The 16,823-nt window shown below is 43.7% G+C and overlaps 2 protein-coding genes across 2 annotated transcripts in view; one reads left to right on the forward strand and one right to left on the reverse strand.

The window, feature by feature from the left end:
* Positions 1-692, reverse strand: part of LOC128089261 (uncharacterized) — a 33,249-nt gene extending 32,557 nt beyond the window's left edge. The window contains exon 1 of the mRNA XM_052700487.1: positions 628-692. The gene's annotated coding sequence lies outside the window, so the exon portion shown is untranslated. The remainder of the gene's footprint in view (positions 1-627) is intronic.
* A 10,027-nt stretch (positions 693-10,719) lies between these two features.
* Positions 10,720-16,823, forward strand: part of KIAA2026 (KIAA2026 ortholog) — a 60,757-nt gene continuing 54,653 nt past the window's right edge. The window contains exons 1-2 of the mRNA XM_052700438.1: positions 10,720-11,495; positions 15,787-15,987. Of these exons, the coding sequence (XP_052556398.1) occupies positions 10,879-11,495; positions 15,787-15,987 (818 nt within the window). The 5' untranslated portion in view covers positions 10,720-10,878. The remainder of the gene's footprint in view (positions 11,496-15,786; positions 15,988-16,823) is intronic.

The following is a 16,823-nucleotide window of genomic DNA, read 5'->3' on the forward strand; positions in this document are numbered from 1 at the left end:
TTGACTGAGGAGTTAATTACTCAATTTGTATATACCAGCTGGCAAGTTGCAACAATAAATGATAACCTACAGCGAATATAAAGACTGGATTTGATGTTAGAACTCAAGAGATTAGGGTTTCTACACTATGTGATTATCTGACATGCTCACTCATTTGCTCACCTCCAGCATCATCATTCCCAAGTCCCAGCTTGCTTTCCCTGTAGGATGGTCTCTGTTGATGCAGAATGGCTATGCAGAAAGTCGCATTGGTTCCCTCTGAGCTGCCTCCTGCAGCTTCCAGTTTTGGAAACACAGTAAAATTTTACTTCTGCTTCATCTCTTATTGCTAAAGAAGACATTTAATGGATACCTGCAATTTTTCAGCCATTTATGCTGCAAAAATTTGGGTGCCAAGCAGTTTACACGTTCTAGAACTCAGAAAAAGAGAGTACCTCTACAGCTTAAAATAGGATACTTTCTCTGTTAGTTTATGTAACTAACTTGCAGTGAGATGGTATTCACAGCAGGAAGCAACACTGTGTCCCTAATGGGAGGAAGATCCCTAATGGCACTATAATGTGTGAGAGGGTGAAAAATATCACCAGAATGCATCTGGAACATTTCAAAGAAATTGACTGTTCTCACCTGCCAGAGACCGCTCCCCGAGAATTATTGCACAGCTGACAAAAATGAAACCTTGGACGGCAGATCCTCAAGGGAACAGAATTTTGGCAGTGTTTTCCAGTGCTTTTGCTCTTCTCCCTAGCCTCCTTCTGTACTGTTACAGTAGAAATCACCCTTTTTTCTTCATCTCACACCTTGACACAGGTAGCTTCAGACCTGCAGCAAAATCTCCCAGTGGTTTATACACACATTATAATTCAGCCAACTTAGACGATTCTTTGACTGTTATGGAACAGGTACTGTCTTCTTCATAAGAAGGCTATTGTTCGTTAACACATTGGGATAGACAACAGCTGGAGCTTGAAAAAGAATGTGAACATTATGTTCGGAGTAGTTTTTGGTGAACTATTTTACACATATTCTGAGAATTATGTATAGATCTTTGGGGATGCATATATAATTCTGTTCTAAAAGAAAAACAATGGCAGAAGGTAAATTATGGAGTTAAAACTTATTTATGTGTCTTGTAATTTAACATATTCTATAACATTAGTAGCCACTGGATATTCATTTCTGGCTTAATAACACTGACTCCAGTCTGAAGTCAAATGTAAAGGCAGTGTCAAGCCAGGACATAACATAAATACTTTGTAATAACGCCCAAGTCAAGTTGAGAAAGTGCCTTGATTTCTGAAAAGGTTATACACTGACATAGTCAATGGATGCCTTGGTGCACTACAAATCTAGTTTTGACCCTGACTGCCAGAACTTTCAGTGGACAAATTAACTGATATTTCAAAGGAACAGATGATTTGTAGAAGAGACAGACACAGCAGGCTTGGGTCAGCCCCTGATAAAAGCACAAGCTGCAACAGCACCGATGTATAGTAAGTGCTAGCAAAAAATACACGCTATCCCAGTTATTCTTTACAAAGAGCCGATGCACAGTGCTTACCAAGATGTCCTTATCTTGATGGAGTAAGAGCAGTGCAGCTTCCCATCACTTATTTCTCTCCAGTCTCTTTTCTTTTCTCTTCCCCTTCTCTTCTTCACTCTGTTTCCCTAGATACCTTCCCTTCTATGCCAAACCTTATCTGTTTCCCTCCCCGGGGTGACGTTTAACATGATTTGAGTGGAGAGCTGAGTACAACAGGCATGTATGCTTAGCATGTTCTTAAAGCTCATTGTAATTCTCAGAGTTAAATTTTAATACTAATTTCAAGGTTAATGAAGCAAAACTCTGGCACTGTGGCCTTAGAGACTCTGTTGAAACTGTTTATCTCCTTATTCCTGCAAGCTTTTGCCTAACCAGGATTGTCTTGCCACTGCTGGACTCCCTGCATTTGGCTGTTTTTCACACCAGCCTTTCCATTTCCATTTCATGGTTTATGAAAGAAATAAGCAGGCTCCTGCATTTTATTGCCTTATGTGAAAATCTCACGTCTATAGAAATTGTGGATGCTTTCATACTCAGCCTAAAATATTCTATTCAGATCCCTGAATTTGTCCTGCTAGGTTTCACTTTACCCAGAAGTCAGAGGCAGGGAATACTGGTCATGTCTGATAGGTGCCTTTTATCCTCTATCCTTTGTGAACTGCAACCACAGTTTACAGTGTTTGTTTATTTGTTTGTTTTCAAATATTTTATTTTGTTTGTTTTCATTTGCTTGTTTGTTTAACTAGAAGAATATTCCTCCCAAAGCATAACTCACATTTCTCCCGTATGGTAAACCTTTATCCATGTGATATTTGAACTTTCCCCTAAAACTTCACGTGTTGTGGATAACAGAAAAATTTCCTGCCATTTTCTTTTGATTCCTTAAGGATGAGTTCATTCCGTGTAACATTCTGTCTTTCAGAGGAGATCATGCAGACTCACATTTTCCATTTCTTTTTAATTGTTAAAATAATACAAATCTGTACAATGGCATTTTACAAAACTTGCACATCTAATTTTTATTTTATTTTTGGAAACAAACTAGTGTATATTTGCTTCAAGCACTAAATTCAGCAATTATGCTTATACATTTATTCTTAACTATGATTCTTCTGATAGGTGAGTGATAGCTCACACAGGTAATACCTGATGTGGCAAAACACAACTCTTTTTTGTTATGTCTTCTACAGTCCGTTTGCTTTTGCTGGCAATGGGGTTCCAAGTCTAACTGAAAGTAGGACATGATTATAATGCCACAGTGCACTCATGTGGCAAGACTTTCAAGTACAATGATGGACTATTTTGGGATTGGTCAAAGTGAAATATTTTTTCTTTTTCAGTCTAGAAGGCAAAATAACACATTAAGATCGCTATAGTTAGATACTGTATTCTGTTTCCTAGTATAATTCATTTTAGATACTTTTTTTTTTTTTACTCTTTTATCCTAATTTGAGTGCTTACCTTGAAAAATTTATCTTTTAAACACTCTCTGTGATAAAAGTGCCAATTCCCAATAAGGGTAATTGTCTTTCCTTGTGATCTTCTTCCTTAATCCAGCCCCATTCTTTACTGTAAATTTAATTCCAGAATATAATCTTGATATTTATATTTCACTCATCACCACAGACTGAACATGTTTTCTAAGAAAGTTGCCTGTAGCTGAGATGCTATCACACCACAAACTGGGGACATCAATTTTTATGGTGTCTTGGGTATTTATTCATGAATTGTATGTGAAAATCTGACAAAAATTCTCACAGTCTGAACACAGGGATAGATATTAGCTAGGAGCATTAACTTTTAGTAGGCTACTTCATATTATTGGAGAACGTATAAATGAAATTTCAGGCAAAGAAGCCCTTCTTCAAATTAAAATAAAAATAAAAATTAAACAACCCTACAAAGTTGAATATGCTAGATATCATGACAAAATTCTTTACTGTGAAAGTGGTGAGACACTGGAATAGGTTGCCCAGTGAGGTTGTGGATGCCCACTTCCACGAAGCACTCAAGGCCAGGCTAAATGGGACTTTAAGCAATCTGCTCTAGAGGGAGGTGTGCCTGCCTACACCACGGGATCTGGAAGTAGATGGTCCCTTCCAACACAAACCACTCTATGATTCTATTTTGTCTCAGTCCTTTCCCCAGGTGAGACCTACAAAACACTTAAAGAATATAAGCATTGAATTAAAACACACATATAACTTGTTGGAATACATAAAAAAGGTGAAAAACAGACACAAGCTATGTAGTTCATTACAATTCCTCCCCCATCACAAAACGCATATTTGAGAGCTCACAAATTCTATTTTTGGTTTTCATTAAGAAAACAACCACCTTAAAGAAATTGTGATAGGCACCTGCACGTTGAGAGCCTTTAGGTGGCTGGAAAGATGATAATAGATTACATGATTCAAGTTGAAAGAACTTTTTTGTTGACATTAAGAATCTTTGTGATGTAGTGTTTCCGGAAGAGGCCTTTGGCGTACATGTGCCATACATGGCAATTGTAAGAGAGTGTAGATTGATGTATGTCAGCGAGCAGCTTCACAGCAGAAAGATGGCCAGGAGCAAAGAGACACAAGGCACACAGGGCAGAGTCCATACTAGTCACGGCTACACCACACTAACAAGAGAAACATGAGACATACGATCACAAAAAGTTAGATAATCTAGTTCTAGCCACTCTGCCATGGGCAGGGCTGTCGCCCACCAGCTCAGGCTGCCCAGAGCCCCATCCAACCTGGCCTTGAACACCTCCAGAGATGGAACATCCACAGCTTGTCAGGGCAGCTGAGCCAGCACCTCACTGACCTCATCGTGAAGAATTCCCTCCGAACATCTAATCTACATCACCCCTCATCTACTGTAAAAACGTTCTCCCTTGTTCATCTCGTGGCCCTCCTCTGAACTTGCTCCAACAGCCTTCTTGTGTTGGGCCTCCAAACCTGGATGTCGTACAGCAGAGGAGAATCTGAGGAGGATAAACATCCCTTGCCCTGCTGGCCACTTCATACGTCTCTGCCCTGATGCTAGGAGGCGTCATGGGCTAACTGAGATAGAAATAATTCACTCTTAGGTTGCCAGTCCAGATCCACCTGGCACTGGTGAGGCTCCACCTGGAGAACTGTGTTCACTTTTCAGCCCCTCAATACAAGAAAAACATTGAGGCCTTGGAGCACGTCCAAAGAAGGGCATCAAAGCTGCTGAAGGGTCTCAAGCACAAGTCTTACAAAGAGAGGCTGAGGGAACTGGGATTATTTAGTCTGGAGAAGAGGAGGCTCAGGAGAGACCTTGTTGCCCTTGATAACTGCCTGGAAGGAGGTTGTAGTGAGGTACCTCTTCTCACTGGTAAACAGTGATAGGACTAGAGGTAATGGCCTTAAGTTGCACCAGGGGAGGTTCAGATTGGATATTAAGAAGAAGTTCATATCAGAAAAAGTGGTAAGGCATTGGAACAGGCTGCATTCCATCCCTGGAGGTTTTCAAGAAAAGGATAGACGTTGCACTTACAGACACAGTGCAGTGGGCACGGTGGTGACGGGCTGATGATTGGTCTACACTGTCTTAGTAGTCTTTTCCTAAATTAACGATATTAAGATTTCATTATTGAGTCTTAGCAACCTGATCCACGTGGTGTAGTCAGGTGTTTTTCTGATGTTTTTCAGTGGTATAACTCTCGGGTACTTGGGCATTTGCTTGACATACTTCTACAACCCATGCAGTGTTTCTATTTGTTGCCCAAATAGGTTTGCATTTGCACTACCAACTGCTGTAACAAATGGGGCACCTGACACTACCATGAGTAGAGGTAGAACACAGGCCACACAGGACTGTTAAAAGGTGAATAACTCTTGCTGATCAAAATCAGCTTACGTAGGGGGATCAGCTTATGTATGGGGATCGGGGAGTCTCAGCACCACCAGCGCACGTGGTAGTGATCAGCACTTCCAGTTCTACTCTTAGCAACCCCACACGGAAGGGTTCTCTAAGAGATCAGGCAAAGTAAACAGCTGTCTGATGTTCTCCATCTCCAAGGCAGCTATACTAAGAGGGTTCACAGTGGTATTCTTTTGGGCCCTTGAAGAATCCACTCCTGAGGTAATCTATACCAAGGATGCACAGAGCCTCTGGGACAGTCACAGTAGTTTACTTCTGCCACTCATTCCCAATTAGGCTCAATTCAGCTTCCAACAGCTGTTGAGATCGCTCTGTCAGTCCAGAACTAGAGATGCGTTCTGCCCTTTTGTATCTTCATGACACTAGGGTACACTGTATGTCAATGCCCTCTAGACCCTTATACTCCTGTACAAGGCCATCAAATCCACACAGTCCAATAAATTCGATTGTGTCTTTCCTCCATCTGGCTGGAGGCAGGACCTCTCTAATCCTAGTTATTGTATTCATTAATCACTTCATGTGGATGCAAACCAAAAAGCTTGTTATCAAGCTCAGAAATAAGATCAGTCCATCATCTGTGTCTTGGAGACTGCTCACTGGAAACTGGAGTGGCCATTTTCCTGGAAGAATCTCCTTTTACAGTTGTTCTTCCTTGCAGCTCATGTTCCCACGCCTCTAGGATTTTCCGTCCTACTTCATATCTTCTCCATGTTCACAAGGTAAAACTATGTGGTGGCACTTGGTGTGTACCCACTGTATCTTCTCAACTGAACTGAAAAATGCTTGCTTCTGCTAACTGAGATGCTGGAATGTGGAGGTGGGGAGAAAGATATATTCCATATGAGTTGCAGAATCTCCTGGGACACCTTATCCACAACTGAAATGCAGACCCATTTGAAAGAAGAGAGATTTTCTTTGTATTGTCAGAGTTGGTCACCAATTCCTTCCCTGTTTGTTCTTCTCTATCTTTCCAGGTCATTACTGCCAGTGAGTTGGCATTAAGCAATGGTGAACTCTGTACAAACTTCCACCACACAGTCTGCATGCACCAGATGCTACCTGAACTTGAGGATAATTGATAGTTGTTCAGGTCAACATTATATACCATCCTCAGCACAGCTAATTCCCTCAGATACTGGATGTTGCTTTCCATAGTGACCAAGTTGCCTGGCTGACATGTAATATTGTCCCTGCAGGACTATCTTCTTTCTCAGCTGACAAGAGTTGTATCAAGAGGAGGAGAAATCTTTCATATTTTGCAAACACTCTGTCAACGTCCCCTTCCCTAAAGAGGAATCTCAGCTGCCTGGCTTCCATGCTCACTAAGTCCATGTTATTATCCCTGCTGTCCCAGCATCAGGGCAGCAAAGTGACAATGTACTTGCCTGGATAACAGTGAAATCTTCCTGCATATCTCACAGCTCACCTAGGGACAGGAATCGAAGTTACTGACTCAACTATAACTTCTGCCTCTTCCTTCAATTTTCATGATGAACCTGCTATGGATTAGCCTTCCTCATTCTCCCTTCCATAGTAATGAGTTGATTTTCACATCCATTGTTTCTTCTTGTGGTCAGGGGCGATGGATGCTGGCACAGGTTGGTTCTCTGGTTCGACCGCAGAGCCTGTCATGGGGATCAAGTCAGATCCAAAGGGATTTTTTTCCTTTTGAGGATGCAGAATAGTGTTGAACAGTGTTTGGTAGGTGCAGGCCAGAGCCCCTGCACAGTGCAGGTAGCTATAAATCTTTGGCATTGAAAAGCTCAGGACATTCATTTTTAAAACATTCTGTCAGCTTTTTAGGATTGTGCACTTGTCTAGGGGTGAGTTCCAGGCCTGTCGGAGGTGATAATCATGATAGACACCTACATATGTCCAGCCACATACCCTGCAACCCACAACCACTCTTCCTCAGGGTAGATCTCAGGATGGAATTTTTGAATAGTTTCTAAGCCACAAATAAAACTGGAAAGACAAAGCAACAAGAACATGTTAGTTTGAATATCCTAGGTATACTCTACATTTTCAAAAACCGTTTTAGCTAGCTTGGAGTACTCTTTAAGAATTTATGGAGTATATTTTCTGAAGTGCAAGAACGATAGGACTACAGAGTACAAATACCAAATTAAATCCATTACTGATACAACACGAGCACATACTATATATGAACTGGCAAAAACATAGGTAAGCCTACACCAGCTCTCAGAGACTATAAACAGCCTGATTGGAGTTAAGAAAAACAATCTTGAAAGCAAGTAACACTGGACTGTGAACAGCTATTAAGATACTACACTGCTTTTAACAATTTTGTTTATGTACCAGTTGAATGCCAAAAGGACTGTTGTGGTTTTACCCGGCAGGCAGCTCAGCACCACACAGCCTGTTTCTCACTACCCCCCTCCTCCACATCCCCATCCCCCTCCCCCAGATGTGACAGGGGATAGAATTGGGAAAAAACAGTAGAACTCTTAGGTTGAGATAAAAACTATTTGTTAAGACAGAAAAGAGAAATAATAGCAGTGATAACAATATATGCATATATTTACAAAACAAGAGATGCATACTATAATTGTATGCCATATGTCAACAGATGAGCAGACAGTCTCTGAGCAGTGGAAGCCTCCCCTCAGCTCACTTCCCCCAGTTTTATAGTTTAATCACAATATGTCATATGGTATGAGATGTCCCTTTGGCCAGTTTAGGTCAGCTGTCCTCGTTCTGCCCGCTCACAGCTCCTTGTGAACCCCCCAGCTTCTTTGCTGTCAGGACAGTATGAGAAGCTGAAAAACTGCAATGTTCTTGGCTCTGTGCAGCACTGCTCAGCAACAACTAAAACACTGGTACGTTATAAAAACTTTTTCTCCTAAAACCAGAACACACCATCAGACCAAATGCTATAAAGAAAATCATCTCTGTTCCAGCTGAAGCATGGATAGAGGCCTCTTCAAAGCTTTCTCCAGGCTGAGTAAGCTCAGCTCCTTCAGCCTTCCCTCAAAGGAGAGGCACTCCAGTCTTCTGATCATCTTTGGACCCACTCCAATAGCTTCCTCTGCTGCAGGCCCCAGGTCTGAAGTCAGGACTCCACATAGGATGTCATGAGGGCAGAACAGAAGGGGACAATCAGCTTCCTCCTCCTGCTTGCTCTTTTGATGCAGCCCAGAATGGTGTTGGCCTTTTGGGCTGCAAGTGCAGACTGCTGTCTTGTGTCTAGCTTTTCATTCACCAGAAGATCCAAATCTTTCTCACCAGAGCTGCTCTCAATGCATTCTTCTGTTTGTATACTCTTCTCTGGAACTGACCTAACCCAAGTGCAAAACCTTGCACATGACCTTATCGAACCTCACATGGTCCCAGTTTGAAGCTTGTCCAGGTATCTTTGGATAGACCCACTTAAGCTCCATATGTCTTGCAGGAAGACCACCACTTCAAAAGGTAACCTTGCATACCGTAGCATCAAATGGGCCCTCAATTAGGGCATTATCATACCATGCAAACCCTGTCTGTGGAAGTGCTATTCCACCTTTAGTTATTCAAGCTATTACAAGATTTTCTTACAACACTAACAAAGAAACAAAGAATAAATTCTCTAATAGTCACTTCTACTGTCAAACAGAATACTAACATGAGAACTTACTGCTGCAGATTTAGATAAAGGCAACACCAAGCAGACAGCATAATTACTTGCACAACATAAGTGGAAGCCAAGTGTTATGTGTCTCTATGGTATGCCCTCGGACTATGGGATACACACAGGACAAGCACCATGCAAAATGCATGTGGTTACACTCAGGTCAACTGTTCTATGGATTCCTAATTACTTGATGCACAGTGGTATTCCAGTGAGGATCACAGTGTCACCCTCCAGTGTGGAGGTATGTTACTTTCTCTGCTGTAGTATCAGAACAAATTTTGTGATGTCTGTTTTCATTTGAGCTCTTAATTCAAGAGGAGGTTTTGGAGGAATAACCTCGATAGTTATAATATCAGCAACCAAAAGTGATCTGAAGAGATAGGATCTAGATGAAATAACCCTGTTGCATAGGTTATAGTCAGAGACTAGGGTTAGGGAAAACAAGTCTATAGGGGCCTTCTGCCAATCTTCATGTTCTCAGAATCCTGACCTGTATCCAAAAAATATCCAAAACCTGCCTGAGAGGAGCAGCACTATGAGCTCTGTACTGAGTACCACAGACTCTGCTCTTCTAGGAACGTAGCTTGAGAGAAGCATCTATGAAAGCTGGCTGCGACCAAGCATGGGTGAACAGAGGGAAATTTCATGGTGTCCGTAAAGAGTGCAGTAAGGACAGGGATAGTTCTGCAACACTTTGCCACAAAGCTTGTTTTGCTCCTGCCAGGACGGTGTCACGTTTGTTTTCTGCAGTGACCACGCAGAATGAACGGTGGTGACCTGAGGAAGGAGCAGAGGACTGCTCAAGCAGAACGTTTCTGGTGTTGTTTTTTTTGTACATTCGTTGTCTATCGCACAGCAAGGTACTCTATGTTCACGCATGTTCAACGCTGCGAGCACCAACACATCTCCCAGATATTTAATACTGCCGTGTCCAAGTGACGTTCCCCAGTTCGCTGCTGCCTGTCACAGCGCAGTGGCACTGGAGAGTGTCCACGCGTTCACAGAATAAGAGCACCTTCAGGACGGCTCAGCGCTGGCAGCCCCGGTCCCGATCCCCCCCGTGCCTAAAGCAACCCCCCCCCGCCCCAGCCCACGGCCGGCACCTTCCCCGCGCCAAACAACCGCGACTTCGCCTGTGCCAACGGCAGCCGCGCGCGGGCGCTCCGAGCGCGTCGCCCCCTGATGACGCCGGCTCACCTGGCGCCCAAAACACCCATCCCCCGCTCGAGCGCATGCGCTCTAGGTGAGACGCCGCGTCTCTTTCTCTCGCGCCTCTCCGCGGCCGCAGCGCCCCCTTCCCCCCCCTCCCCCGGCGCGTCGCCAACGGCCAGCAACGGCCAGCCGTCGCTGCGGGGTGGGCCGCACCGTGAGGCGAGGAGGCGGGAAGGGGAGGTGCTGACGCGAGGGCCGCCCGGCGCCGTGAGCGCTGGCGCCGCGCCCGCCTCCCTTCTTCCCGTCGCTCGAGGGGGATCGGCGGGGGGCTCGGGGCGGGGTATGCGTCGTGCCCGTCGCCGGGGGCGGCCCCTGAAGGCGAGGGCGCGGCTGAGTGGCGGGCGGGGCCGTGCGCGCGGGTCCGGGCACGCCAGGCGAAGGCCGGGGAGAGGCGGGCCCAGCCGGCTGCCGGCCGCCGCCGCTTCCTTCTCCTCCTCCTCTTCCTCGGCGGCCGCCGTCCTCCCCTCGGTGGCGGGGGGCAGGGCTGGGGCCGCCGCTAGGGAGAGCGGCGAGGGCTGAACCGCGTCTCTCTGCCTAGGTGAGCCCGATGTGGATCCCGCGGCCGGGCTCGGGGCAGCGCGGCCCCTAGCTGATGCTGAAGAGCCTGCCCGCGGCTGGCGTCGCCCCTGCAACCGCCGAGGACCTGTGTGCGCGCGGGGCGGCAGACATGGACTCGGCGCGGCCTGCCGACGTCGCGGAGCGGACAGCGGGGCTCGCCGCGGGCGGAGACCTTTCGGCGGAGCGGGCCTCGGTCGGCCGTCCTCGGCGCCGGGAGGAGCGGCGGGACGAGGATGGAAGCGTCGCCGGAGGGCAGAGCGGCGGCTGCTCCTGGGAACAGAGCCTGAGCCCCGAGCTGCAGCAGGGATACCGCATCCTGCGCGAGTTCCTGCTAGAGAAGTACCGGCCCCTGACAGCGCCGTTTTTAAAGCCGCTCACGGATCAGGAATGCGTGAGGGAAGAAGGAGGAGCTGGCTCCCTCTCGGGTCATAATAGCAGCCGCTCCGCTCAGCAGTCACCAACTGGAATGTGGCTGCTGAAAATGGAAGAGAAATTTTCCAGCGGGCAGTACGCAGGGATAGCAGATTTCGTGGGTGACTTCCGGCAGATGCTGGAGACGTGTTACCGGTTGCACGGAGTGGATCACTGGCTGTCCAAACAGGCTCAGAAGCTGGAGATGATGCTGGAACAGAAGCTGGCGTTGCTGTCCCGGTAAGTGTGGAAAAACTGTCGAGGATCTGGCATATGCCATTTACGTAAAGTAGATCATGCAGATGTATTTCTTTTTGGAATTTAACCTTCTGTTCGTCTTCACATTCAAAACAAACAAAAAACAAAAACAAAAAAACCCAGAAACCTGAACTCCAGAACCACGAATGGTTTTAAAAAAACATGTGAGTGATTCCCAGTAGGATCAAACCTTCAAACTCTCAGTACTACCACAAAGAGGAATGGTGCCTACTGGCACCATTCAGGTCTTAATTCAAAATGTTTTGGAGTTTCTGAAGCTTGACATACTAAAATGCAAAGTAGGGCTTAGCATTTCCTGACTAAGATTTTGCATCTGAAAGAAGCCTTTTAGGAACATGGAGACGCAGTTGTTTGGACAAGATGTCAAATGCTCCTTTCTTTATTTTTTGCTGGCAGAAACAAGTGCTGCCCGTGTATGACTGCCTCTGTATGACCGTCTATTTAAAATTAATACCAATCTCAGTTAAAAATACATGATGATTTTTACGCAGTTTTTGTGGTCTGTGAAATTTATAATGCCTTTAAGTAGGAATAAAATGTTGGGCCAAAGTACCTGCTTTGAAATGGATAATTTAGTGTCCCTATTTTTGGAAATAAGGAAATGGAAAATAACACCTAGCATTTATAAACACAGATTTAAATAACAAAATACAAATTGTGATATGTTTAAGCATAAATTCCTTCCTTGGTTTTAAGCCAAAGCAGCTGAGTGTGGAAATATTTTGAGCCATATAGTACAAAGTCCAATCTAAATCAAACTGAAATATGTTTTCCCTTCAGTTTGACACAGGCCAGTCACATTAAAGCTGTGGTGTCTTTTTACTCTGAAATTTCTACTGGTTTTCTGTATGACTTAGTGTTTTACATGTTAAAATTCCCAAAAGATTTTTGGGAGAGGCTGAAGGTGAACAAGAAGGAATGGTATTAGCAGATATGTAAAGCTGTTCATGTCCATCAAGCTTAAACTTGCTAGTGACACAGGGTATTAGTGCCAGCTGGTAAGAAAAACCTGTCTTGTATAGTGGGAACACTTGAGGAGTATGGGGAAGAGCTCAGCTGAATAAGTGACTGTGAGTATGAACTGTGTTGGTATATCAGCACTACACATTTTGAAACAGTTGTGCCTAACAGTAGTTAGGAGTAGAATGAAGTAGCTGTACATAATGGAGTGTGATTAGATCAAGAAAACCATCTGTATTGATTAAAAAAAAAAGAATCGTGTCTTAAAACTATTAACCCTGGAAAATAGATACTTAATCCAACAGGATTTGAAAGGTTTATTCTAGATTAATTTCTGTATGTAGTACGACACAACATCTCAGCAGTATTGAGCACAGGAGTGTTTTGTGGAAGCCTCTGCTGAATTATGTTACTCTCGTTGGACTTGATAGGATGTGAGAGAGCTCAGTGCTTTTTATTAGAGATTACATAAGAAAGCAAAGGCAAATTGTGCACAGTGCCATCATATAGTCATACTTATGTTTACTAAAAAATGCAGTTGCTGTTGTCGTTCTTTCAGAAATGCAAATGCTTTGGTTCAAATAAAAAATATTGAACAGGCTAAAACTTATTCTAGCCTTATCTGTAGGGTATACTACAGATGTACTACCGTGTTAGTATACTCTTATACTAACACATCAGAGATTTATAAGGATACATCTTTGAAGTTTCTATGTGCATGGTAAAAGTCATTGGCAGGGCTGCTGCCCACCAGCTGAGGCTCCCCAGGGCCCCATCCAACCTGGCCTTAAATGCTTCAGGGGATGAGGCATCCACAGCTTCTGTGCCAGTGCTACACCGTCTTCTGTGTAAAAATTTTACTCTCAACATCTAACCTTAATCTTTTAGTTTAAAACCATTCTCCCTTGTCCTGTCACTATCAGTCCATGTGAAAAGTTGATTTCTCTCATGGTTGTAAGATCTCTTTAAGTACTGGAAGGCCACAGTGAGGGCTTCCTGGAGCCTTCTCCAGATGGTACAAGCCCAGATCCTTCAGCTTTTCTTTGTAGGAGTGCTGCTCCAGCACTCTGATAATTTTTGTGGCCCTGCTTTGGATCTTCTCGAAGAGCTCCATATTTTTAATGTCTTGGGGGCACCAGGCTTGGATGCAGTGCTCCAGTTGGGTCCATATGAGATCAGAGCAGAGGAGGACAATTGCCTCCCTGGCCTGCTGACCACCCGTATCCCGATGCAGCCTGGGATACTGTTGGTACACACTGTTGACTCTCATTGTGCTTTTCAACCACCAGAACCCCTAAGTCTTTCTTGCCATGCTGCTCTCAGTGAATTGGCTGTGGATGCTCTGTCTCTGGAGGTATTCAAGGCCAGATTGGATAGAGCCCTGGGCAACTTGGCTAGTGCCAGATCTGGAGCTTGACGTCCCTGCTTGTGGTAGGGATGTTGGAATTTAATGATTCTTGAGGCCTTTCAACGCAAGCCATTCTATGATGCTTTGAGTTTTCCCCACCTGTATACATATCTGGGATTGCCCTCCTTTAAGTGCGACACCTTGCACTTGGCTTGTTGAATCTCTCTGGGTTTGTGTGGGCCCACTTTTCAAGCTTGTCCAGGTCCTTTGGGTGGCATCTCTTCCCTTTTTAGTATCAACTGCATCACTCGGTATCATTAGCAAACTTGCTGAGAATGCACTCAAACCCTTTTTCTAAACCATTGATTAAGATGTTGAAGAGCACCTGTCCCAAGGCAGACCCCTGGGGACGCCACTCTTGACTTCCTTCACGTGGACAGAGAGACATTTACTATAACCTTCTGGCTGCAACAATACAGTCAATTCCTTATCCACTGTACAGTCCACCCTGCATATCTCTTCAAGCTGGGGATAAGGATGTGGAGTCAGAGGCCTCCAGGCAGGCAATGTCGTTTGAGCTTCCTCTTCCTACTGATGTTGTCAGTCCATTGTAGTCCAGGTTGGTCAGGCACAACCTGCCCTTGGTGGAGCCATGCTGGTAGTTGCAGGTCTCCTCCTTGTCTTGCACGTGCCTTAACACAGCCTCCAGGAGGATCTTTTCTGTGATCTCCTCATGCACATTTGTGAGGCTCACTGATCTGTTACTCCATGCTTCCTTGCACTGTCCCATTCTTAAAAAATAGTAGTGATGTTTCCCTTTTCTCCAGTCACTGAGAGCTTCACCTGACAGCCATGACTTTTTGATTTATGGTGAAGAATGGCTTGGCAACCACATCAGCCTGTTCTTTCAGGACCCTGGGATGCATATCATTGGGACCCATAAACATGTTTACTCTCATCAGGTGGTTTTGAGCTTGCTCTTTCCTTACTGCGGGAGTGATTCTGTTCTCCCAAAGTCCACCTAGAGGTTCAGGGGTGGGAGAGTGGTGGAAGGACTGATTTGCAATGAAGGGTAAGGCAAAGGCCTTGTTCAGTACTTCAGTTTTCTACACATATTTTGTTGCCATTTCCCTTTTCGTTTGTGTTATATTCTTATCAGTGTTCCTGTAGAATCCCTTGATATTTTGACATCCCATGCCAAGTTCAGTTCCTTTGGTGCATGGGCTTTCCCTGTCCCAGTTGGCTTCACTTCACGGTGATATTTACTCAGTCTTCTTCATCAAGTAGTTCAGGTGCAGCAACGTTGACTGTATGATTTTCAGTTACTACAAACTAAAGAGTATTACCTCAAAGTAGGGAGTAATTTTAAGAGGAGGTTGGATTTCGTTTTCTTTCCTCTTGTTTTCAGAATGTGTGATAAATGTCGCTTAGAGCATTTTCACTGCATTACTTTGAAATACAGCATAGTATGAAATGTTACTGCTCAACCACCTATGCTGTGCTGTTTTACAACTTCTTTTAAAAAATATTTAATAGTAATAAGCTGCTGTTTGAAGAAAGTGACAACAAAAAAACCCATTTTTTCAGTATTTTCAGATATCTTCTGCAATACTTAAGAAATCACACTTTTTAGAAGTGTTTTCTTTCCAAATATTTATCTAATTCTATGACTTAACGATTAAAAAATGGATTTAAACCTCCAAATAGTACTTGATTCCTTGAGATAACTACCCATCATTTTTAAGAGACATGAACATATATGTATGTTAGTCTATTAGTTTTAAATTATACAATTTTGTAAAGGTATTTCTGAAGGCAGTCCTAGTGATACCAAGAGAAGAAGTCCTAACTAAATATTCTTGACCTATGGGTGGTGGTGTAGGCATTGTAGTGCAGCAGTAAAGGAAAATTATAATTGTGCATTGACTTTGTTTTCCTTTCTAGGCATTTAAGAGAGAAGACATCAATAGCAGTAACATCTAGAGGATCCTATGGTCTAGAAGATGAGAAAGGAACACCATGCACTTCAACACGACGTCGTTCCACACCTCGCAATTTAGTAGGCTTGTCAACGGGCATGTTCGAGTCTGTGATGGTTCAGGTTCTAAGGCAAGAGGAACAGCTCAGAGCAAAAGAAGAGAAGAGGTAAAAGGAGAAACTCTTGTTTTGGTAAAATAATCATGCCATCTTAATATTTGAGACTCCTTTGCATCACTAAACTTGGTAGTATTATTTGTCTTTAGTAAATGAATGAAGCCAGCCTTCAGTATAATATATCCATGGAGAAAGGAATTCGTTTTTAATTTATCACCTTCTTGGAAAAAATACTAAAGCATTATAATCTTTGTAAGTAATTTAAGGCTGCTGTTGTTTTTGAACTGTAAAATTTTTAATAGTAACTGAAAGCATCTACAGCCCAGTCATGGTTTATCCTACTTCTTAATGGCCTTTTTCCTGTACAAACAAACAAACAAACAAAAAAACAACTACCAATATGGTCACAGAAGTAGACTATAATTACGCTTGTTTGTACTTACCTCACTGACGGCCAGAGGCAAACTTCTTCTGCAAGTGCCATTCCTGTTATCTCACCAGTTTGGCATTTTACCTTTTTCGTTAATATTTACAGTTTGTGTGTAGTTAACTCTGAGGGATTTTGCAGTTACCAAATGTGATAAACATGGAGGGTAGTGATAAGAACTTAGCTTTAGGAGATGAAATGCTTCTAAATTTTTTCAAATCTACAGGTTTTAGAGATTTTTCCCGTATGTAATGAAAGCATTCTCAGTTTGCAGGTAAAAATTTTTAACAGATCTGAAGCCATACAGTTTGGGCTCTGTTGCATGCTAACCAGTACTACTTCCCTAGATATGATTGAGTCTTTCTTGTGATTCAACTCATTTTCAACTTCAAAAAAGTAAAGATCTGTAGAGATTTTATATCTCTGGTGAATTCCCTTGAGCAGTGTTCAACTTTGCATT

The sequence above is a fragment of the Tympanuchus pallidicinctus genome, unplaced genomic scaffold, assembly GCF_026119805.1.
Source record: "Tympanuchus pallidicinctus isolate F22 unplaced genomic scaffold, pur_lepc_1.0 scaffold4, whole genome shotgun sequence".
Taxonomy (NCBI): domain Eukaryota; kingdom Metazoa; phylum Chordata; class Aves; order Galliformes; family Phasianidae; genus Tympanuchus; species Tympanuchus pallidicinctus.